Here is a 26189-nt window from a genome sequence, read left to right as displayed (position 1 = left end):
TGTATGTAACAATTCAAATTGACTCTTATAGCTGAAACTGCACAAGTATACTACACAGAGAAATTAAGATCTACCTTTCAGGCATTTTTTGACTCGCTATCTCATTGGGTAAAACTCATATCTTGACTTTTGTTAGAGGTGAGGTGTTAGAGGTTCAGTAGATGCTGCATTGTCAAGTCTCCAAACTGATGACACAAAGCATTCAATTTTCAGTACCATAATTTTAGCAATTCAATGGCCAAATCAGGTAGTATAACAATCTTAACTCAAAGAAACGACTCGGAGACAAATGTTTTGCTGAAATCTAGGGGCGATTGCACATCCCTGCGTTGACACCACCTTTTCCCTAAGGCCACTCGCAGATTTGAGTGGCTTCAGGGGAGGGCAGCATGATTACCCGGGGATGCACATACTGCCATGGCGTGGGAGTCGAGGCGTCATAGCGGCCTAGAAGGCGCGGTGGGGGTCTGTCACAGGATCCAACCGCACATCAGAGGACGTGCTACCGGGCACCCACTTGGACCCATTACAGTAACCCCTTGGAACTTTATTGAATTTTAGTTGTCCAAACATGAAAAAGTTACAGTTCTCTTTATTTGTGAGCAGCTACCCTGCAGCGATGGTGCGTTTGTTTGTTAAAATGTGTTCTTTTTGGTGGGTTTTTTAGGTGGAGGGTGGGTGGGAGTTGAACGATGTGCACTTGATAGTGGTGGTGGAAACTAGAATGCACGGGAGGGAGCGTATGGCATTGAGCTGCAGATAGCGAGTTGGTGATGATAGGGTATGACGCAAGTAGATTAGATAGCAATGAATGGGGGAAGGGAGTAGGCATAGATTGTCTTACGTCTAGGGTAGATACAGTGAGTGATAAGGTGCAACAATGTGTGTGGCCTGCATGGATCACTATGGGCTTTGGTCTCTGTGCCTCTTTCCCATGTTAACCATGATTATATCAAAGCCATAATCACCCATCATAAGTACCACATGCCCTGCCCGTCACATTTTGATCGGTCAAGCTGAACCACATGACTGCAAATACACAGTTATGGTTTGTTTACATGCCCGTGAATATGAATAATAAGATTAACAACTCAAAGTATCGTAACTTTACAGCTGAAACATAAATCATAATCAATCACAAAATAAAATTGAGCACTTGTGGGCCAAGTTGAGATACTTTTTCTGAAAACATCTCTGCCCTTACCGAAATGATACCCATTTACATTGCGTTTCCTACTGGTAACAAACATGTGTCATATGCATGTTACCTACAGGTTTCTAAATATGTGTCTGACCATATTGATTTTAACTTTTCGTTATGTATTGACAACATGGACAATACATGTTGGAAACATGTATGGCTTGAAATCCAGGCAGCTGCACCCGAAATCTGTGCTGCTCAATGAAACATGTTTGTCACATGGACATAACACCCCTCTGACATGTTGGCAATCAAGAATCTATCCTCTTCCATGAAGGTCCCTCTCAAGGGTACAAGAGCTCGTGGAATATCTTTCCCGGAGAGCCCAGAATTAGATTTTCTCTATCTCTTCTGGAAAGATTAACAGGTTAGCTGCCACTCTGCCTGGCAATTAGCTGCCTCTCTGCTAGTAGATTTCCTACTGCTGTGCTTTATAAAATCAACCTACCTTCTGCACTCTGAATTATAGTCACCCCAACAACTTGAAACTTTTTTATCAGTGCTGCTGAGAAACTGCCATCACCTTACCACTTCAACACACTCTGCTGCGCAGACAAAAATAATGCAAGAGCTAAAACATTTGGTAGGAATAAAATTTAATCCACCAGATTTTTAAAGCCAAAACATTAAACTGTTAAGTTGAAAAAATGTTCAAGTGTCCATAAAGTCCAGAACTTGATATTGTCATGGCCATGAGCTCTTTTTAAAGAGCTGTGATTGTCTGTTACAGTTTTAGTTATTGCTTGACCTGTTTTCTTGAGGCTGTCCTTTGCATATGCTGAAAAAATAAAAAAAATCAAGTTAGATATAAAGCTTATAACAAAAATATGTAATGTTAAGAGCAAGTGTGTTAGAATCCTTGCTAAAAGCTGACAATTTTGACTCTTTCCACAGCCATCAACCATTGAAGAATGAAATTCGCATGTAGTCAGAAAATAATGTACCCTCAATTTGCGAATGACCCGATGTGATTTGTTGTACAAGTATCAATCTGTTCATATTGCAAATAGCTTCAAACTAGTATATCCATAGACAGTGGAATCAATGGCATAAAACAAAATATATTTTTTCAGATGATTTATCCCGCAGGAAAAAATGTTGATTCCCTCTTTATTAAGTCAATGAATTTTTAAAATTATTCATGTACGGAATAAGACAGAAACGTTGCCACAAAAATTGATCTGTACTTTATCTTAATGTACATATGCCAAAACATTTTATCCAAGTATGTTATTATTTAATTAAAACTTCATCAGTCAATTATGTATGATTTGCAAAGGTTCAAGTGAAGTAAATGTTTATTGGTATAATTCAATTAAAATTGTACAGAGTCTACTACGTAATGTCCACTCATTTGGTTTGAGTACACTTCATTGCATACTTACATGAACATTCTCAAGTCAAATTGGAATGCAGCATAGGAAAAAGGTAGGTCTTTGTATTAAAGGGGGGGGTTCACCAAAGAAGATTTTTAACATTTGTTTTTGGTCACTTATTCAAGAATTGCCATTTTTGCCATTTAAAACTTGATAATTTTTACAAAAATGGATTAAAAATAGTGGCAGAAGTTGCATTTTTGGGCTTCATCAACTAAATTTATTTTGAATGATGGTAAAAATAGACCAAGCTTGGCGCTTTCATCACATGATATGGCAAGTTACATATTTTGATTGGTATGGCATTGTCCACTCTCTCACATTCATGCTAGGCTGTGAGTATTTGCATAACATACACAATAGTTATGCAAATACATAAAGCCTAGTGTAAACGTGAATGACAATGCCATACCCATTGGAAGATGGTCCCTGCCATATGACCTGATGAAAGCACCAATCTTGGCAGCTTTTCCCGTGATGAAGCCCTGTAATGCAACTTCTGCCACAGATTTTATATTATTTGTAAAAAACGGTGCCAGTTATAAAGGATAATTGACCTTAAAGCTAGAACATATGTAAATATCACCCTTGGCAAACTTCCTCTTTAAGCCAAGCTCAAATTGCAGAGACTCACTGAGAGTACTATTCATTTAGGAATCTTAAGGTTGAATTTTACTTACCATTTAATGTTTCGAGGTTATGGGTAAGTCTTTGATATCCAGCTCGTAGTTGTTTTCTTTTGTGAAACAAAACTCTGTTGAGAAAAAAAAGGTGAAATACAATATTATAAACACATTATGATTAGTAATAATGCCATTTGATGTTTATATTCTGCTCCCCACAGAATCCTTAAAAGTACAGTGCATTGTTTGAAAACATGTCCTTCACAAGTGTAATAACTATTTACGTTGATAAATGAATTCTGTCCAGTTATACATTAGTATACTGAAATAATTTGCTTGCTCTATTTAGTTTACAAAAAAAAACCTATCATGTATCTGTGCTCTCGCTGTCCCTCATAACGTTCATAAATTAAGAACAAATATGAAAATTTACGGAAAAAAGTAAATGCATGATCGGCCATTTACAGTTTTGTAGCCTGATTTTCTGTTAAGATAATGAATTCTCGGGAAACACTCTGTCATATCTCATCTTTCAAAAACTACTCTGCCCCTATCATCAGCCTTTGATCGACACATGGTGATAGCACAGCCCCTCTACTGTGGTGATAGCCAGCTTTGGAATTTGACTTGTGCCTACATGAGCAGTGAAGTCACCCCAAGTGAATAATTATCGAATTTCAAAGCAATCGGCTTTACGGTTTCAGAGGAGAAGGCAATTGTTGACGGACGACAGATGGACAGACGACAACCGAGAAAGTAGCCTATTTGATAAGCTCTGAGTCCTTGACAGCAGAGCAAAAATATACGAGAAAATTGCAAAAAAGTACAGATAAATAAATTTCACCACAATTTTAATAAATCTGACAGAGGTCAACCCAAGGATCATGCATATAAATTTTCAAAACAAAATGATTTTTTGACCAAAAACCCTAAAAATTGCCCCCAAATTACAACCATAAAAAATTAACCACAATTCGGCTATTTTTGGCTTGGCTGTCTGACTGAATTGAATTTTGCCAATGCATTTTATAACAATACAGATATACAAATGATTTAGCTACACTAGCCCTGCGTACAGGTCTGTGTGTTCTCGGCGTTATACGGCCTCCACCGCACCAAAGCCTTGCAACGGTCAATGGAGATAACTCTGCGGTCCGGATCCGGACTGCAACGAAAACCGGTCTTTTTGGACGAAATTCTGCTCTATCGGGGCAAAATCCTTTCCCTGCCTACCTTAACCTCCTTACCGACCCAAGGAAAGATGCGATTAACTTCTCCTAACATCCAAAACCGCTCGTTTTCTGAAACATACCGTACTCGACAAGTTGTTTACCCACGGGGATCGCCATTGGTTGGTTGGTTGGTTGATACAAATCCCTCCTGTTATGTAGGAGCACCCTCTGGTGAGGTAAAATAAAGGTTATCAGTATTGCTCAAAGTGCGCATGCGTAGGACGTGACATGCAAATAAGTAGCGCCTGGAAATATCTTCAACTTTGCAAATGACTTCCATGTGGTTTGGTGAAATGAAATGAGAAGCGTCCAGTATGAATAGGAGCAAATCTTTGTTGGATGATTTAAGGGAGCCAATGAGGGTCGGGTAATTGTTAGCAGCAAGGATATCCCATAAAAGTGGAAAGTATTTGTCTCTCAAGTGGTTCATATGAGTACAATGGCACACTAAATGCAGTCTATCTTCTGCTCCATCTCCACAAAGTTTGCAGGTTGGATCGACTTGGTTTTGGTTAAATTTAGCTTTGTTAGCTTGTAAGGTGTAAGTTCCAGTAAGAAATCTTGCTTTAATGCAGGCTCTTTCAACGTCGCGAACGTTAGTGTTAGTTGAAGACCAAACATGATGTGGCTTATTTAAAGAACAGGCTTGGAGATTAACGAATCTGGTTGACTGCTTCGATGCAACATCGTTCTTAAGTTTTGAATGCCAATATGTATCGATATGAATCCTTAGCATGGTTTTCCACTGGTTCTTCGATGGAGGTTCTGAAGAAGCTGATAAAAATTTGGAAGATCATATTTTGAAGGATATCTTCGACCGTATTAAACCAGGATTTACTCTTGAAGTTGCTCATACTATATTGACGAAGAGCAAGGTTGTGTTCTGTAGAGTTTTTAAGACGGCAAATGTAATAAACAGGGTAATGATAGTTTTGTCACGAAGGGCTTCTAGAGTCTGTGCACCTAGTAAAAGCAGAACAAGAGAATTGTTGCATCTATTAGGGAGGTGTTGAAGTTGTTTTTAATTAGTGTTTTAACTTGAAAACTCTCAATAGTAGTTATGTCCTTCATTATGTCAATGATTTCTAGACCAAATAGGAGTCTTGGGATAACATAAGTTTTCCAAATATGAGAAGAGATAATTGGGTTTAAGCCGTTACGTCCGTGGAGTCCAGCGCCAAACAATTGGTACAATGTTCTTCTAGCTATTTGAATGTTTTCTGAGATATCGAATTTTCCGTCTTTTCTTCGTATGATGCCTAAGTGTGAGATAGTGTCACCACTGGAAATGACGTCATTGTTGATCTTTGGTTGGGAAGTGGAGAAGTCTGTTGACTTGGCGTTTTTAGAGATACAGATACTCTTAGATGCGTTGATCAGTTGTCTTTTACTATTAACATTGTCTTCGACGATTTGAACCATGGCGTTTATGTTGTGATCACTATCGGACAGTAAAGCGATGTCGTCTGCGCATGTTGGGCTGCCAATATAGACATGTCCAATGTGTAAACCCAGCTGAGAATTTTCGAGTGTCTGTAAGGTATTATGAGTAAAGATTTTGAAAAGTTCGGCGGAGAGGGTACTGCCTTGTCTTGTGCCTTGTTTGAGTATGATGTCTTGTGACATGAGACCATTCCATTTGACACGGGAAAATTGCTTTGAATACATATCAGCGATGAGGTTCCAGAGTTGACCTTTGATCCCTTGGTGAAACAGTTCTACTAAAAGTTTGTTGTGCCAGACCACGTCAAATGCTTTGTGTGCATCTAGAAAGACTTGATGGAGAGAAGATTTGTTGTTATCTGCAGCCAGGTTTGCTTCTGAGATGATCATGGCTGCCATCATGGAAGAACACTTCGCCGTGAACCCTCTTTGCATTGGATGTTGTTTATGAGAAACTATATTTTGTAGACGGACCAATACAAGTTTTTCAAACACTTTGTTAATAATGGACAGATTGGTGATACCTCTATAGTTTTCTGGTCTTGAAGGGTCTTTGCCTTTCTTGAGAATTGGAGTTAAAATACCGCCTTTTAGGCTTTCAGGAATGCATCCATGATTCTTTATGGCGTTTAAGAGGACGTGAAGAAAGTTGATAACCTTATCCCCACCATACTTGAGGTGCTCAGCAGAGAGACTTGAGATATCAGGAGATTTGTTGTTGTTGAGGGAGGAAATTGCTTTTTTAACTTCGGCTAAGGAAAAATCAGTGAAATTTTCATCATTGCTACAAATATTTTCGATCAGCAGCCTGTTAAGTTCCGTGTTCTGAAGCTCCTTCGGATCGAAGTTGTCGTTGTCTAGTGGTTCAGCTAGTTGTTGAAAGTGGCTTTCCCAGGCATGTATGGTTTCCTGTCCTTTGTAAACAATACCATCAAGTTTTAATTCATTAGCCAAAACAGCACTTGTGGAGCGTTGACGATTGATGAGCTTATGGAAAAGAATATGATCATCCTTATGTGCTGACATGATACGATTATATAATTGATCACGATTCTGGGCTAATAATTGTCGTTGAAGACATCTCAGATGGTGTTTGCTTTTTGTGCGTTGAATATTACTAGGGTGATCTTTATTTGTGGGTCTATCAGATGCTTTCCAGTTGAAGTAAGCCATCTTATTTTCTCTAATTGCTTGCGCTAGTTGTGGAGAGTACGGCGTCCGACAATGAATAGAATTCTTTAGGTGATTGTTTTTACTTGGATGGTTAGACAGGGAACCAGCTGCATTATGTAGAGTGTTGATAAGGTAATCAAGTTCAAGTTGGATATCAAGCGAGTTTGTGATGGTGTTACAAGGTCGAAGAGCGTCTTGAATCTTAGAATAGTATGACTCTTTAATTTTCCACCACTGTGGCCGTTTGTCAACCAAGGTAGCCTTTTTGTTGTCAATGCGTGTCTTCGAACAAGGTTGGTTGGAAAGGATATGTAAACTGATGGGAGTATGGTCAGACATATTATCCAGTTCAAAATTGATCACTTTGCAGGTGAATCCAGACAGTAAACTGTTGTCATGCAGAAGGAAATAATCCAATTGTGCTCTATCTCTTCCATTTACGTGAAGAAAGGTGTAATTGTCTGCAGGAGTTAAAGAGTGTAGATTCAGATCCAAGATGAATTTACCAAATTTTTTATCCCTGGAGTTGTTGTCACGAGCTAGTAGTGATGCGTTAAAGTCTCCAGCTAGAATAACTGTATGCGAGTCTTTGTATTTCTGGATTATTTCTGCTAATTGATCTAGATGTTCTTCAAAGTCGTCCTCTGTGTGTCTTGAATTCCTCGCAGGTAGGTAACAGCAAACCAGGCAAGTTAATCTAGCACCATTGTTTATTTCGATGGCAATAGTACTTATATTTCCATCTGGGAGCAGAGCGATACTGGATTGCAAGTTGTTTCGGAAAAGTATGGCAACTCCACTGTAGCCTCTTGACGTTGGTATGGTGTAATAGGATTAAGAGTGTCGATTGATTTGGAGTAGTAATGAAAATCTTGGTTAAGTTGACCTAGCATCTTGGAATCGAATTCAAACAGCCAATGTTCTTGGATGCATATAATATCAGTTGTCTTCAGCAACTTCTTGGTGTATAGATAATTGGATTTGATGTTTTAACATTGAATGAGTAAATACGTAAGGGTCTTTGACTGGGTATGTGGTTGGTATCTTTGGTATCCATCTGTAATGTGGGTGGCTGATCCGTAAAAAATGACTCGCTGGGTGTAAAGGCGTAATCTGTGGGCAGGCCAAATTAACTGGTACCTGAAGCTGCGGTGTGGATCGAGGGTTACGTATTGAAGCGGCATTACTTACAGAATGGCTTGGGCTCATGCCAGAAAGCTTGGGCTCATGTAATTTCTGTGGTGAGACTTTTACTTTACTTTGATGATCTGTCCTCATGGACTGTGGATAGTTTAGAACGTGATTACTGTCCTCTTGCATATCAAGGTTGCTAGTTGAAGGTGTCTCTTGTATTATTTGTTGTTTTGTTGTAGAGGGTAAGTCAGACCTTGAGGGAATTGAAGATGTTCTGTCATCAAAAGTATAAATGGTTGCATATGATTGACTATGCATAGAGTTTGGACCGTGGTGTTTATTGGTTACTTGTGAGTTTCTAGAGTTAACTGGTATAAGTTGAGGAGTGTTGCTGTTCTGTGTTGTCACCGTACTAAGATTGTAATCTGAAGTTTCCGGGGTCGCAGCAGGTTGATTTAGATCAGGCTCGCTTAGATTGAAGGTATGTGGTGGTCTTTGTCTTTCTAAGGCGTCAATACGTTTCACTATATTGTGTAGTTGTTGATCCAGTTCAAGCTTAGAGATACGAATAGATAAATCTGTCATGGAAGGAGCGGCAAAGGCTTGTGTTGAATGACAATCACAGGATGAATTGGTACTGTGACTTGGGGCTGCTGCCACTTGAATACGTAGTAATCTATTCTTGTTTCAAGGTCTTTAATTTTAGACTCTAATTTCGTCACCAGAGCCTGTGCAGCTGCAAGTTGGTGTTTAGATCTTTCAAGTTCTAATTCACGTTTCTTGATCTCTTTTTCTCTTTTATCCAGCTCTTTCATTTTCAACTCTGTTGATCCGTATCTGGAGTACAGGTGGCTTTGTCAATCTTGCTCCGTTTAGAGGTCTTGGCGTTAACTGTTCTTGAGGAAGTATGATTTAAGGGTCTGGGCTCAATGTCCTTGGAAGTGTTGGAAGAGCGATTTGAAGCATCAGAGAGTTTGTGTTGTGCATCGTCGTTGGAGTCCTGTCTAGTGTTTTTATGTTGTATATGGTCAGGCGGGAAATCAGATTTCTGAATGTTGGGGTTACTTGGACTTGGTCTTGATGTATGACTTTGCACTGTAGAAATAGTTGTGATGGATTTACCTTGAGAATGAGTCGGGGCAATATCTGGAGAAGGAGTGGTATGAGTGTTGCTGATATGAACCATTTCAATAACTGCTTTTGGAGGTATGACGTCTGCCGAGGTTGTTAGGATTTTACAAGAGTTACAAGTATAATCTAAGCCTGGGTTTATGGTATGACGGTTGATTTCTTCCATTGTTAGCTTTTCACAGGAAAAGTGTAACCAGGCGCTGCATTGTGAGCACTCTATACTGTTTTCTTGAACAATATCCGAACATACAGGGCATTGAGTGATGGTGCTTGCAGTGTCAGTATTTTCTTTGCTAGTTGTTTCTGGATTAATTTCTTCGCTTCTATTCAATCTGCAGAAAGTAGATAACTGGTTGTGATTATTTGAGATCATAGTACTTGTAGATGACTGCGAGGATGAGGTGATAATGTTCAGCTCATTAGAGTCGTCAATGGCTTTGCAACTTGAAGGTTGGCTAAACTCAGTATTGTTCTTATGCGTTTTTGTAGCCATGTACTGTTTTACCGCAAGGATGTCTTTTCTTATTTGGTTGTCGAGTTCTTGTTGGTTCTGTTGTGTTTGAATCTCGCTAGCGCTGCAACTTGCAAGACCCCAGTTATCTCAATAGACCATTGCAGGGCTGTGGTGGAGGCCGTAAAACGCCAGGAACACACAGACCTGTACGCAGGGCTACAGCTACACTTACCTTGAGTAATGTAGATGGCATCAAGGGTGGTTTTTGTCACCATTCTGCTACCATTACATCGCAAAATTTGAATTCGTGTCAACCACCGGTGGCCAGACCGGTGGCACACATCTGTAGACTAGACTGTACAGTGACGTACGTACGTCGTCTCGAGATTCGAATCGCCCAGTCTTCGTGGACATGCAGAGGAATCCGCTACAATGGTATTTTACAGACTCAACTCATTTTCTGACGTCTGAATCGTTCTCATAAAACACCAAAGTCATGATTTCTTGTGTAAAAATGACAGCGATTTCACAGCAACGGAGACAGCTAACGTGGAATATGAACCAGTTCAAACCGACGTTCAAACTGATCAAGCCTCGTTCTGGTTCATAACGGAAGTCAAGCGTCGACCCCGTCTCACTTGCGATCAGAAGATTCGATTCGCTGGAATTTTTCGGCAACTAATTGAAATTTCTGTGCACAAAATTTATACGACAATTACGGTTACTATTCTTTGTTTAGAACAAAAACAAGCGTTTTTAAGGCGTTCGTTTAATGACCTCTGACATCACATGACTAACCTTTGACACGGAGTCAGCTGTGTACCCTGGCCTTGATAGACTCATTCAATCGCACAGAGCTGTACTATGCATAGAGTAAGTACAAATCTAACGTATTTCGTGCGTCCATCCTTGAATATTTCGTGAAAGTTACTCAAGATGCTTTTAAAGACTACCAGAAACTAATTCTTCGTTAAGGGAATAGAATTTAAGCAAACTTTAGTTTTGCAGCGAGGCATTCTTGTAAACCCGGAAGTAAGCCCCCTCTTTCTACCTCCATGCTATAACGTAGAGTGACCGTGGCTCTTTCGACGACTGAATATTTTGTTCCACTACTGAAACTCAATGTGTTTGTGTCATAGGGCTGACAATTAACCACATGGTTTTTTCGACTCTGATTGCTTTCAAGTCACTCGATGTTAAAAACAAAAACCAAATCTACATGAAGATCTTATTGGTCCAGTGCTCGTGAATATGTGTCGTAAATTTAAACAATGAATGTTTACAAACAAAGATGACATTTTTTGTTACCACTCAAAATTATCAATTTTATGTGATTTAATTTTGGTCAAACTTTGGTCAAACTATTGTTTTCGCCAAAACTACTTGCCTTATAGCTTTGATATTTGGTATGCGGGTTCATGGGGATAATGAAAATGTGATGAGTCTTTCAAACGATGACGAAATCTACAATTTTGTAATTTGGGGAATTTTTTACAATTTTTTCGTCGAAAAAGGGTTTCTCAAAAATTACGAGTCTGATAGCTATGATATTTGGTATGCAGGTTACTACAGATAAGATGTGATTTATTTTATAAAACTGCCCTTCAGAAAAAAACTAAGTCAGCAATATGCATATATTAAACATATTTATCTCATGTAAACAGTGCATGACCTGAAATCCGCTCTCAGACTTACCTGCTTCAAACATGAATGCAAAAAAAATAACATGTATGGTATATGTATACACAGCACCAACAGAAGTGTCCCTGGGCATAAACACTTCAGTAGCTATTTGTAAACACCTTTTGTGCATATTGATTTCCAACTATCATGCACTGTGTATGAATCTGGCATGCTAGAAACAAGTTTTCACTTTGTCATTTCGGTAAGGGTGGATATGCCAAATTTTAACAGCGCGCGTTACATATTGCTTAAAGTTCTGGGGCCCAGTTGTTGTTAATTTACTTTGGAAAATTTTGCAAATTTTGACGGTTTTCTTGGTTCATTGATAATATAATGGAAATAACAGGCGATGAGGAAAGCCAAAATTAATGGGCTCAGGCAGCAAGCCTTGCCCGTTAATTTTTGGCTTTCCGCTTGCCCTTGCCCATAAATAAACGTTAATGGTCAGCGCATCGCCTGTTATTTCTATGGTGTATACTGGTTGACTGTTTGTTATCAGCTACATGTTAAAGAAAGTATTTCAATATTTGTTGTCAAGCAATTCTCCATAACTGGTCACATACCTTTCGCCTGTAATAAGAAGGTTCCAAGGGATGACTTGTTTTTGATGACTAAAATTTTCATGTGTAAATTTTCAAGGCTATTATTTCAGAATAGCATATATCACTAACTAAATTCACAAGTTTTCTGTAACTTCTTTACTTACACTATAACATGCATACGCTAACAAATAATCTAACATTAGGTTCTCTCATATTTGCATTGCAGGTGTAAACAGAATGGTTATGGTAGACTCATCATTGATGCAACCCTTAGGTTTAACAGTCTATGGATCTCACTTATACTGGATTGATAAACAGCAGATGATGATAGAGAGAATTAATAAACTGACCAGTCAAAACCGAGAAAAAATATTGGGATATATTGAACAAATCAGTGATATACACGCAGTTGAAAATGACCTTGGTTTAATCGGTAAGTCTGCTAAAGGTCTAATTTCAGTTGGTTTAAAATTTATGCAGGTTGCCCCCATATGAACCAAAAGGAAACTAGACACACAGGTTGTCCATTTTGAAGCTCACTGCATTTCTTTTCATCTGCCAGAATAAAACATTTGACCACATCAAAGAAGCTATGAAAATGGCCAAAGACTAGAAGTGTTTGTTTCTGATCCTTGACATTTGATAAAAGTGTTACGGGTTCCCTTAAATGTTTGTCTTTTCCCAGTTCACTTTTATTTGAGATTATTACAGTAAGGTTTACATGAAGGTGAAGTTATGGTAGTATTAATTTAAATGTTGACAATTGCTCTGTCAGTATGGTATGCACATGATGGTAACATCTACCGGTATGTATAGATACAATTTGATTTAATAACTCCCTGAGGACTGTTGTTTTTAGAATGCGGTAATTAAACAGTGAAATATTTTAAATTACAAAGTTGCTTCACTTTTCCCTTATAGTGACAAAGCTCAGTGTATTTTAGTTTTGAGAGACGCATGTAAATACACTCAAATGATTTACATGTAGATGTTTTTTTCTCCAGAAACTCATCCATGTTACATCAACAATGGAGGTTGTTCACACATTTGTTACATCAGAGAAGGCACTGCAAGATGTTCATGTCCTGTAAATTTATTGCTACTGGATAACAGGATGACATGTGGTGGTAAGAAGAATTTCTTCTCTAATTCAGCTTTGTATGGTTTGATCCATGGACTTGTTGCAAAGCATTGATCAAGTAGATTGATTAAACATCTGTTACAGAAGTCACCCATGTGAAACATCAGATATCAAGGTTATGCTCTCTTGTATCAGGCAGATGTTTTCAGATATAATGTTTAAGGTAATATGCGCCTTGAAAGTGAAAGACTTAAACTTTTGCTCAAATTTTTCTAAGGAATCTTTCAACCGTCCTCTTTGAAAATCAAGAATTAAAATCGGGGTCACCTCACCATGCAAATTGTGGTTCTAGAGAAACAAATTAACCAAGATTTACCAATATTTGAAATTCAGAATGGCCACCATCCCCTTGTTCACTCTAAGAGTAAAACAAATTTTGATTTTTGAAAAAATAAGATGATGAAAGGTTTTCACACCAAAGGCTTTAAAATGAATTGTCACAACAGGGAAAGACACTTATTTTTTTATCCATTTGCCCTTCGGGCAAGTGGGGGGTTCGGTTCACTTGCCCGAATTGGAAAACCAGTTGCCCAGTATAATTAACGTGTTTGAAAAAAGATAAAACATTGGTTTTTCATTTCATGCACTTTATTTTGAAAATTATCATGTTATCATGAGGAAATGTCAGACATTCTCATAGGGTTCTCCTCACACTTCTAATCTCATAGGGTTCTCCTCACACTTCCAAGAGTGCTGGATGGCTCATTTATAAATTAATTATTAAAGCCCCACTAGCTGTATCATTTATCATTCTTTATGTGATTTTACTTCTGAACTAAAACAAGTTTTTGGGAATGTGCTCTGTGGGGGATTGGAATGCAAATATTGTTAACTGCCCAGTGAGACTGCATGTGCAATTTTTAACAAGAAAAATAATAAATGTGTGCCCAAATGTAAAATGGCACCCCATGCAAATACCCGGTATAACAAAAACAGTGTACATCTTGCATATATGCATTTGAATATTCACGGAAACAACAGAGTAGCCCAATGTAATGCATAGTGCTGAATGTTTTCAACTGGGACACATATGCTTTGTTTTCTTTGTAGTATGGCGTGAAATCAAAATAATGGTTAAAATGTAAATTTACTTGTCCAATTTTTCAGTAAAAGAATGTTTTGTAAAGCAGTAAAAGACTACGGTATATCCTGTAAATGGGTAGAATTTAAAGAAAACCAGAGAAAATAGGAAATCGTTGAAGTGCAAATATGTGCATAAAACTTAGCCGTTAAAGGATGACCGGTCGATGAAAATACGAAAACTTTCCATTGCAATATGCATTATTCACACCGATACGGCTTCATGAACTGTCCCCGTACTGAAGGAAGATGACACGAGTATTCAACATATTCGGTCATCTATTCGGTAATGACGTTGCGCACGATCTCGTTCAAATGTTTTACTAGCCAAGCCTTTTAGAATGAGCTTACTGTTCTGACTGAGAATTTAAAATAAGTTCGAACTAAATTTAACTTATTTCAACAAAAAGTCGACCGTACATCGGTAGATCCTGCACATACGCTTGGCTGACGGATATAGATCGGAGCGCGGAGGGGGGGGGGGTGGCCCTATATACCGGAAGGAAGGAAGTAAACCAGTTCAAGTGACCTAAAAATGTACTTCCAGACGCTTACAAGACGCTTGCGACGCTTGATCTCGACCAACATGCCACAATTTTTGTTGCTAGATAATCCGGTCCTACATTTTATCCAAAACAAAACGAAAACTGCCAGGACTTTCTTTTGGGACAAGTGTTAGGTCACATCATACCGGGAAATTCCTGAAATATTACTAAAATGGCAAACTATCAGCTAAAATCGGTACAAGAACACATATAAATAAAGTTTGAAAAAATAACACGAGTCAATCTCTCCCGTCGTAACAAAGGGCGACAGGTTTGCAGCGCGGTGCAAAAGCTATTAATTATAAGAAAATACAACAAACATTTTATGTTGTCAAGAGTTAGATGTGTTCGTTTCATCTTGAGGTAGGAAAACTACAACCGACGTCCCGTTTGCACAGATGTCGGCTCTGACATGAACTTGACAATCATTTTTCACAAAGAACATGCATAAATTGCCGCGCAAGACAGGAAGTAGACAACGTGAGTCAAGAACAAGTGAATGTCCAACGCGATCGCGCGACGACAGCACACAGGTCTCGATCGGATAGACTTTTTTACACAAGTTTCGACATCTTCATCTTGACTGTGAACTCTGGTAACCAGATTGTAACTGTTGAGACAACAGTATACAGTTAATCTACTAGTTAAACGTTCGAAAATTGGATTTAAACCAGGTTTAGCAAAGATGTGGTTGCGGTTTTAAATTGCTGTCTCCGGTATAGAAATAAATACATGCATGCACCATGGTGTTTAGGTCAAGTAGGGGTAACTTTATTACTACTAGTACTAGTCAAAAGTCTATATTCCACAGAGTGCCGTGACCACCACCAAAAATGCTAGCAAGTGGCGAGATTACAGAGTTGTGGCTGCCTGGGGTGGCCACTGGCACTACCACTATGTTTCTAATGTTTCTAATAACTATATTGCTGAAAACGTCACAGTGATCTTCCATTCCGACGTCTTGTGCCCCACTTGCCAAAAACTTTGAAAACAGTTGTTCACTCAAATTTAGGCTATCGCTGGGCAGATCGTCCATGTAGCCGACACGAACACGAAGTGTCTGTTAGCGGCTACCAAAAACTATGAAAAATAGTAAAGAATGAGCTACAAAATCACTATCAGTTTCGCTGGGAACATATTCGATGGCTTGTTACACAAGTGTTACCAGATTTCAGGAAATTACCACATGATGGATCTTTATTTAATAAAGTGACCTATAGAGATAGCTGATTGATATAAATTGTAAATGAGACAGGTGCCTCTACGGCGGTAAAACTAATAGTTTATCCCTATTGTAAATCCGGTCCCCCGAGAGTTGAAATGTCCGACTTCTGCATGGTCACCGCGCCGTGCAGTGTAGCGACAATGATATGATTGCAATTTCGTTTGAAGTTCGTTTACATGTATGTTAACGCAAATAAGGTGAAAAATATCAATGTTTGCCAGTATCTTGTTATACGGGACGAGATCGTGCTGCTCTTGTACTGCATGAGCTTTGATCGAAGTGCGTTGGCCGTCTTTTGATTTTGAATGTCGAAAATTGCATATGTAACCTCTCCTAAAGCCTTGTGAACTGCGATTTGTTTGCATTTTTTCACGATTTTACTTTCTAACAAAAATAAGTTCACGTAAAATGTACTGATAGATGCGTAGGGAAGTTTTATTACTCACAAAATTTGAACTGTGTGTACAAGTTTGCACAATTAAATAATGAACGGTTGCCGCTCTCATAAAATTGCTGCTGCATGGACGTGCATCTATGTGTCATAACCTTCCAAGAAACAAACATGATGTAACACTGGAATCCCTTGTATTTGATTTCCTTGATGTTCTGGTTGTAAGCTTTATTCTCTCCCTTACATGGCTTGTTTTTGAAAATGTCGGGAAAGCAAAGACGATGTAAAAACTGCTCAATTCACTTACTCATTCCGACACAAACAACAGTGTACTAGTTTATCAACATATCATGTGTAGAGTAGAATTCAAAGAATATTCAAATGTCGAAACATTAAAATGAACACAATTTGAGAAGATTCCTTTCACAAAAAGATCAACTTCAAGCGATACTTTTGAAGATTTGAAACCGAGTATGTATACCGGTATACCCTACTTCACACCTTGTCAGTCTTACGTCATCGACAAGTCACCCACCGCGTCGGCAGGCTTGACGTCATGGACGTAGACTTGTCAATCATCACAGAAGTCGCGAACATGTATGATCTGTCTGGTTCAAACGTTTCTGTGAACATGAACAGAAATTCTCAGTGTCGACAAAGAAATCGTCAAAAAAGAAGTTGAAAATCGTGATGCTAACGTAAACAATTTTGTATCCACTTGTGCCATTCCATGTTGCAGGGTTGCGTCACCAGCCCTGCCACTCACTCTGCTGTGCGTTTTTGGACTCTGGGAAATAGTCGCCGTAGACTAGCAGCAACGTCTAACCATGCGGCTACTTACATAATTTTAGTCAGAACTTGACTTTGAGCTTTAACCCTTTCACCCCCAGTTCCCTGTATACAGGTCCAACTTTACCATAGAAAACAATGGATTTGGGACAAACCATGGTGGTGAAAGGGTTAAACTACTTGATCACTTCCCGACCTCCTTATACGAGAAAGAAAATCATCTAATTTATCTACTTTATCTTTATAGAAGAAAATTTTAACTTATTTTTGTATCACACTTTTATTGCCACAAATGTGATGTAAATCCTATATTTACAAGCAAGCAATAAAAAAAAATATTATTATTATATTATTATAATTTTTACTACTTCACATATCTTTTGTGTCGGATCCACTGTCCACAGAATGTATGTATGTCGTGATTGTACCGGAAATAAATTCGATCCTACGTTACTCATAACCAGTCGTCCTGACAATCCTGACATACGTTGAAGTTTTTAAAAATACATTACGAAAATACTGAAAAGTTTTCTATGAAAAATAGTGTTGCAAAGAGTTGGCAATGGCATGATGGTGGGAGGCAACCGACAGCTATAAAGTTACAAGTAAAATACAATTAATATATTTCGACACTGATATGTCCTACGATCTGGCTGGCAGCTTTATCAATCTGTGGCAAAGTGCCACGGTATATCGCGTTAGTTTCGTCACGGAGGTAGGAAGAGATCCTACCTCCATGGTTTCGTAAATGTCGCTGCTACAAAACTAAACTTACAACATTCCATAGATAGCCCAGAATGGGGGCGCAGATCGATAGCGCAGAATGGGAGCGCAGATCGATAGCGCAGAATAGGAGCGCAGATTGATAGCGCAAATTGAAATGCGCTAGCGCAGTTTAGGGGCGCAGACTGCCAATTTCAGACCTCTCACATACCTGACTGGACCCGTTGACACCAAAGCTTGCTCATGACTTCATATTGCATGCGGTCTTGCCACGATGCCCACTCACTGTCAACGAGTTAACATTCATGAGTATGTTTTTTAGTAAAAGTTCCATTTTTTGTGGTGATTTTTCACCACTGGACTTTATTTTTACATTTTTATAAACGTTTATACAAAGCACAAAACCCCTGTGTTTGATTTTACCATATCGACTGACATATTGTGAGACACCGTAATGTAACCTCACAGCCGATGCAATGAACTTTGGTGAACGTACACTCCACCAGCTGAACAGCTTTTTCAAATGCAACATCAGCGTACGCGATGGTATTGTTTGAACTGCACTTTATTGAAAGTGATTATATGATTCTTTTCGTTAACCCTTCATGCCTTTTTTCTGAAAAATCTTATGGAAATGTTCACAATGACATACTCAGGGTTCGCGCTAACGTTCGCCACAGTCGCAAATTGCAAATAAATGTCCGATGTGGCAAAAAAAATTGCTACGCCTTCGCCACGCGTGGCGAAAGCTCGTGATCGGGTGCCGTGTTGACCCTTGATGCCTTCGAAAGTCACGTCAGTCCTGCGATCCCAGACCGACAGTTTTCCCGAAGGACCAAGAATTTCGACATGCAGGTGTTCATTGTGATCGATCCAAAATATGTACTGGATTATTTATGTAGCCTACTATTCTAACAACTAGTCGTTTTTACAAATAAGTTTACGTTATTTTCCGCAATCCAAATTTTCCAGCACAAACGCTGCAAGCATCGTACGAAACATTTGACCACGTACGTCGCGTCAGGATGCAAGCATGAAGGGTAATTTGAGTTCAGGCCAGCCAGCATAGCACTATAAGCAGCTATCCAAACAGCGTGCACCATCGTTAATCACGCCGGTTCTGTCACTTTTAACGTATCAAAATAACCCTCAGATCGGTCAGCCTATCGAAATATTCAGTCATTTAAATATCTAGACTTTGAAAAAAATAATTCGTTGCTTTGTCGTACGTCAACCGATGACAGACTAAAATGATGGCATTGGACTTTGCCCAGAGCTTAAATGAGCATGCGTGAAAAAGTTTCAAGATCCCCAGTTTGTACACTCTGGTCCGTGTACAGTCTGGGTTGTTTCGAGACACCCTAACAATGCAAATGTGTTACGAATGCACGGTACGATGCGCTACGGCTTGCAAGCAGCTATGTACGATTGCCAACTACAAATAGTTTATTGATTGTTCTCAGCTGGGAAAGAAACTAGGTTTATAATAGCTTACGAAAAAAAAGGAAATAAGGAAACCACCGAGAAGAGAACAAAGACAGACGAACCACGGTCTAGACCATGGTCGAACAAATTTCAGCAAGGTTTTTGTCTGTGCATGGAAGTATAAAATGTGAGACTACGGATGAGTCGGTTGATCATAGATTTGTCGTATTGACGAACTGCTCTTTTTCACTGAGTTTGCGAATTTAATTAATTTTCAAAACCTAAGCAATTTTTTAATACCAATTTATAGTTTTCTATGATACTTTATGGACAATGCTTTGCATAGTCAGGCAATCACTGTAATTTTACCCAGATAACCAGATAACGGTAAAAAATAAAAAAGAGGAACAATTATGGCCAATGATTAGACTTTGATGATTTTTTCATAACATGTTGTGCAAGTTTTGTTCCAAGAACTCTATTTGTTGTTTGTGTCATAATAAATGTTAAAAATAAAGAAGTTTTTTTGTCCCTGTCTATAAAGAGAGGGGTCAATTTATTCACCAGCATTCATGAAATATAGATCTGAACAGAGTTAAGACCAATTTTTGTTTAATAAATATTTTTTTAATTGAAGGACAGACAACTTTCACAAAGGACCTGGAGTCTTACTGTGCTCCTGGTCATTATTATCTGCAGCTATAAAATTGGCAGAAAATGTGCCCAGAAGTTTATCTGTCAAGGAATTAAAGTGTATGTACAACAGCCCTGGCCCGGCCCTGGCCCAACATTTGGATAATAAAGTACAAACGTTATTGAAAATAGGGTTTGTGCAATTTGTATGTGAAATTGATGTTGGGTGTGGCTAATAAAAATTGCTTGTGGCTTAAACAATTTTGATCATTTTAGCCACACTAACAGACTGTGGCTACAATGAAAAAATTCCTAGCGCCAACACTGACTATGATAATTTTTTATTGTTTAAGTCCGTGTTCCCTCACCAGAAAATCGCTCTCGTGAATTTTATTTCTATAATTTTTTTTTCTCTTGTCCCGTCCGGCAAGTGGCATCGGAGATTCACTTGCCCGAACGCAACTTTCACTTGCCCCAGGCAATCGGGCAACCCTAGTGTCTTTCCTTGCACCAGTGGTAGATCAGAAAAGAATTGAAAGATTTGAGAGTCCAACTCTTTCCAGAAGGCGCATTCAACCTTAATCAATAGTGAGAAGATTGACCTCAAAAAAGTTACATGTTTAGACACTTGTCAGTTTCTTTGGCCTTGGGGTGATTATATTTTGCAGACTTCAAAAAATTACTTACCCCTCCTCTTGAAAAACGCCAGGCTGACCCTCCCCTTACAACTTTAAAAAAACGGGGTTATACCCCCCCCCCCAGGCTAAGGTGAAAAAACGGAATATTTCAAAGTGTAAATACAATATTTTGAATGATCTGTGAATGTCTTTTGTACTTTCTGTGCATAAACAGATGTCAAGAACTGTTGTACATACACTTTTGTCAATCACTAATATCAAAGAGAGACCAGCATTAAATCAAAAACTTCAGTCGGTAATTTGACTGTTGAAAGCCATCATGTTAAAGCCTCTGGCTCGAAAAGGCCCAGGATTGGGATTAACTATGGTGTTAAGAAGATTATGAGGTGTTTCTGTCTTTTGTTCTCCTCTGAAACTGCAATCGTTATATAAATATGTTGCTAGATTTTTGGAATAAGTCTGCACCAGGCTATAAGTGTTTATGAACCGATGCTTTGCTCATGAAAGTCTGTTTTTCCTCATTTGTTGGTAAAAGCTTAAGATATTTTAAAGGACACTGAGTTGTATATTTTGACAATTTTTCATGATTTATATTTGTATATTAATTAAGATAAGAAATACTCAGACATTAGTTTGTCAACATAGATTACATATGCACAAAAAAGACATCAAAACAGACCCAATAATAGTGAATAAATTGCCAATGAAATAATTTTTGTCCTGACTAAAGGGAAACCTAAGTCCAGCGACTTTGACAGTTATCCCTTCCAAAATCACCCTTGAGTAAAATGCAGCTCAAATTTGCAACATAATTGCACGCGCTGACGACTACGGCGCGACGAAAAGAGAAGTTCAAGTAGACGACATTTATGGAAATGAGCCCGGAATACCATGGGCGCGAAAGGGCTCATGGGAGAAGCGTGGGTGACGTCATCGGCGATACAGACGCCGTGTGCTTGCAGCTGGAGGAGTACTGTGAACAGTTCAGCGCGTTCGTAAGACGACTATATAGAGTTCGGACAGCGATATTTCTGACATCGAGTATTACTTTTCCCTGACTGAAATCAAACCATACTAATTTGAACCTGTCCAAGATATGTAATAATTAGAAAGCATCTCAAAACATCGTTCATATCTTGGTTGCTTGCGTTTTGTGTATGATTCAGCGGAGGGAGTCACTGTGCTTGTACAGACCCCGAACTGGATTGGAGAGACTGAGTGACCCTGTGATCCTTCAACGCTACGTTTCTAAAACAGAGTTTACCCTGCGATCCTCCAACGCTACGTTTCTAAAACAGAGTTTTCTGTATCAGTCGCTTAAAATTAATTTTTGGTTCGTGAATGATACGGAATGATTGACTGATTGTATGTGTTACCGTGTAAGTCGAGCTTGGCCAGATCTTTAAGGTTGCGAAATCTCCGATATGTATCAGAAAATATTCGTGATTTATTCGTGATTTGACAAATCTATTATAGTGTCGTCTGTTTTTCGAAGCTGGTGTCGAACTTAGGAAGTCGGACTTACTCAGATCTACAAAGTGATGAAATCGCCGATATAATGAATATTTGCCCGCTATTTAAAAAAATAGTATCGTCTTAAAGCTTGTTGTAAGGAATGTGTTTCATACAAGACCAGCCCAAACTCCCGATGATTTCCGATATGTCCTCTGTTCAAGTCCCGATCGCCAAGTAAAAATGTTTACACGTAAAGAATGTAATTTGTGCAAGGCTTCCGAGTCCCGATGATATCCGATCGGCCCTCTCGACGAAGTCCCGTGTGGACATTTAATGAAAAAAAATGCTTTACATGTACAAAAATGTATTTCGTGCATTAATAAATCTAATAATGTAAAACATACAGTATTCTTGACTTCCGGCCATGGATGCTATTTTTGAACTAAGAGTCGGACAGAGGTATTCGGGTGGTCAGATCTGTTAGGTGGTGAAATCTCTGATATACATCGGATATTTACCCACGATTTGACAAAGTATCGTCTAGTATCAGAGTTAAAGTCCTAAGTCGCCGATATTTATCGGATAAATATCCGTGATTTCGTAGACCTGGCATGCCAACACCACACAGTGCAAGTAAATCTAGGATCGTCTGGTATCGATATTAGCCCAGGAGTTCCGGCGCAATTGATATTTATCGGGTAAATATAATATCGGCGATTTCTCACAGCCGGCGTGCCGAGACACAGTAGGCAAAAAGTCATTCCAATATCTTGTAATATCAATAATACAAGGTATAGTCCCGTAATTGCCTATATTTATTGGTTATATATCGGAGATTTGGCAGACCCTGGATGTCAAGATAAGAGACGCTTTGTGTAGTTTCGTCTTCGGATTTTAGAGTCCCGAAATCGCCAATATTAATATTTATCTGGTTAAAACCGGCGATAGTAGGCTGACTCAGCATGTCAAGATACGAACCGCATTGTGTAGTATCGTCTTGTATCGGTATCAGAATCCCGAAATCCCTTATAAAACAATCATCCTGAAAGAATTAGAACATAACGTTGTATCTTTTACAGATTTTTAAACTCGCCCGACTTTCTTTAGCCACTGTCTTCGAAAAAGCTGTTCTGTGGGAAGACGGTAAAAGCTGACTCCGTTTGTTCTTCCCTGAGTGATTTTTGCACTCAACTGAACAACAGTTAACTATTTTTTATGCTATTGAGCATTAAAGAGTCGTAACGTGCAGAACTGCACTCCTGCAGTCATAGACTCCAATGCTTTGGTAGGCTGTCACACACGTTCGTGTATCGCCGATGACGTCATGCACGCTCCTCCCATGAGCCCTTTCGCGCCCATGGGATTCCGAGCTCATTTCCATAAATGTCGTCTACTTCAATGTCTCTTTTCGTCGCTCCGTAGTCGTCGGCGCGTGCAATTATGTTGCAAATTTGAGCTGCATTTTATTCAAGGGTGATTTTGGAAGGGATAAACTGTCAATGTCGCTGGACTTAGGTTTCCCTTTAAAATTCCCTTTTTGCCTATACGTCACTGGTTTCATCAAGAGCCGGCAGCTGGCGGAATTGACCAGTTACTCTCACGATTTTGCCGGCTACGTTTTTGGAAAATTTTAACTCTTTTATCTCTCAAATATTTTTTACCTTCTGAAGTGATACGGACAAGCATCACAAACTGTGTAATCAAACTATTTAACGGCTTTTAAGTGAAACAAGTTTAGAAGATGAGCGACTGCTATGATCGCCGTGTACTACGTAATGTAGCACGGTATTGCGTATACTGCCTCAATAAAAATCGGAGTTGCAACGGACAATTCCATTGGCTACCTGAATTGCTGATTCGTATGTGGTGACCTTTATGTTTGCCGATGAAAACGTTCGTACTACACCTGTTGGCCGTCATAAGCTCAATTCAAAATGGTCGATGAACAAATGAAGAGAGAAGCGATCGCAAGATAAAATTTCGCTGTACGATTTTCGGTTTTGAAGTGCACCGAGAAACAAGGATAATTACGTGGATTTAAACTGTTTTCGAAGGCAATGGCCTGATTTTTTCTCACAAAAAAACTCTCGATTACAGTTCAAATTTTAGTAATATGAAAGTATGTAACCAGCTGGAGGTACGGTATGTACTGCTTTTTGGTCTATCCACGCCATAAGAATTCGCCCAGAGTGGTTTATGAATTACGATAAGACCTCTAAATTCACTTCAAAAACGATTGTCAGGTTAAATCCAAATGTGAGCTTCTGAACGTACAAATTTTCATATCCTATCAAGGTTCATACTTTGCATAGCCATGTCAAATAACCTTGAGGGTCTCTGTTTCTATTTGCAAAATATGGTAATGATTGTCATTTTTTATCATTCTTGATAAATAAATTATCCTTTTTACCTCCTTTGTGGTATAAAAGTTCTTCATCTACCGATTCCATACATAACATCAGGGATCTTAATTTTCAGCATAACATAGTACATTCATGAAACGTTTCTCGTTTACTGTGCTTAAAATATTAGTGTTTCATCCAGGATGGCATCAACAAAGGGGATTTTCACCCTTTACCTGAAATTTTTTTTTGGGGGGGGATTTCACCAGTTCATGTGTTCTACTTGTATCTCTACGTTGTGACTGTGACCATTTGATGGGGGGGGGGGGGGGGCTGGTCCCCCCTTGACAAATTAATTAGGGTACCAACATTACAACAGAAGGGGAATCCCATCCCCTGTCTAGATGTAACACTATCATCTGCAATATCACATTTATATCATTAATAATAGTGCATTACTATGGTTTACCTCCTAAAAGCATAGAGGTTCTTAGATTCTAAGACTTTAGTTTTCTTTGTTGACAATATCGTCAACCCCAGTCATTACCACATTTTATCATTTTAATTATGAATTATCATATTTAGGCCTAATGGCTTTTATGATATGTACACAAATTGCCCTGGAACACTGCTGACAATTCTCCTGAAAATACTAGAAATTCAAGTGACTGTGTGCTGTAAAAAGTGAATTTTGACTCATAAGGTTTTCCGGACCCTCCCCCAACGACGGACCGCTTTGTGGTCATGGCAGCTGCAAGCCGCCAACTGTATCATTCTGGCCCCCTACTTCAAAACTTAATGAAACCCCTGCTATACGTGTGCAGGTTGTTTCAACAAGCTTAAGACTGGGCATTGCAATGTACCTTTAACCCTTTCACCATTATGGTGGACGTCTACAGAGTACAAGTAACTGTGGTTGTCAATACAGATCATAAATAACCAATGAGTTGTTTTGTCATAAATTGTGACTGCTCTTCCTTCAAGGAGAACTCAAACAAGACCAGTTTATTTCTGAGTTTTCAAGATTATTTAGGTATAAAAATCCTACAGCTTTGAAATTCACTATGAAGCTGCTTTAGATAGTCATATTGAATTTCGGTAAAATCTTTACAAATTTGCATAATTTTAAGAATTTTTACCTTGATTTTTGCTCAACTGATTTTTCTCTGCAAAAGTTTATCCTGCAGTATTCAAATTTGGCTTAGAAATTCCCAGGGATAATCACATTTAGTTTTATGGAAATGATGATGAAATTTGTTTTATTCAAATTCTTAGGAAAAATTTCATCATATTTCGATATTATTTTTTCAACAACCTATCCTTTGTAAGTTTAGTCTTTCTGCTGTGAGGATCGTAACAAATGTATTCTAATTGCAAATGTGACATTACCTTTCTAGAACCACGAACCTGCTCTCCCAATCAGTTTACTTGCAAATCTGGAAGCATTGATTGCATTCCGCTCCCATGGCGATGTGACGGATATCCAGAGTGTGAAGATTATAGTGATGAACGGGATTGCTGTAAGTTCTCTTCATATTTAATGAAAGGATTAATGTAGATTGCACCTCAATGACACATTCAGACTCTCAAACTTTTACAATTCTTTTCTGATCTACCACTTGAGGGGGGTTCATTGCATTCAAGTTGATTCAATGCAATACACTGGAGAGTGTCGAGTTCAAGTTTCTTGCACTGAAGAAAATTTAAAACCCTCAAAATTAAAAGAAACCTAGCAGCAGATCATATATCATCATTGTTATTATATATTTGTTGCCAAAATAAGGCGCTTCAAATAAAATTCTTTGTTTGC

At 38.7% G+C, this 26189-nt stretch overlaps 1 protein-coding gene and 1 long non-coding RNA gene across 3 annotated transcripts in view; one reads left to right on the top strand and one right to left on the bottom strand.

Annotated features, from left to right (window-relative positions):
- LOC139142491 (low-density lipoprotein receptor-related protein 6-like) overlaps nucleotides 1-26189 on the top strand; it is a 216571-nt gene that overhangs the window by 187750 nt on the left and 2632 nt on the right. For both annotated transcript variants that reach the window (XM_070712437.1, XM_070712445.1), the window contains 3 exons: nucleotides 12219-12425; nucleotides 12997-13119; nucleotides 25777-25899. In XM_070712437.1, coding sequence (XP_070568538.1) covers nucleotides 12219-12425; nucleotides 12997-13119; nucleotides 25777-25899 — 453 coding nt within the window. The remainder of the gene's footprint in view (nucleotides 1-12218; nucleotides 12426-12996; nucleotides 13120-25776; nucleotides 25900-26189) is intronic.
- LOC139142537 (uncharacterized) lies at nucleotides 1203-10092 on the bottom strand. The gene is made up of 3 exons (XR_011554415.1): nucleotides 10000-10092; nucleotides 3258-3331; nucleotides 1203-1979 (listed from the first exon to the last, which is right to left on the bottom strand). It is a non-coding gene; the product is annotated as an uncharacterized lncRNA (long non-coding RNA).

This window comes from Ptychodera flava, chromosome 1 (assembly GCF_041260155.1).
Source record: "Ptychodera flava strain L36383 chromosome 1, AS_Pfla_20210202, whole genome shotgun sequence".
Classification (NCBI taxonomy): domain Eukaryota; kingdom Metazoa; phylum Hemichordata; class Enteropneusta; family Ptychoderidae; genus Ptychodera; species Ptychodera flava.
This window is presented reverse-complemented; position numbering and strand designations above follow the sequence as displayed.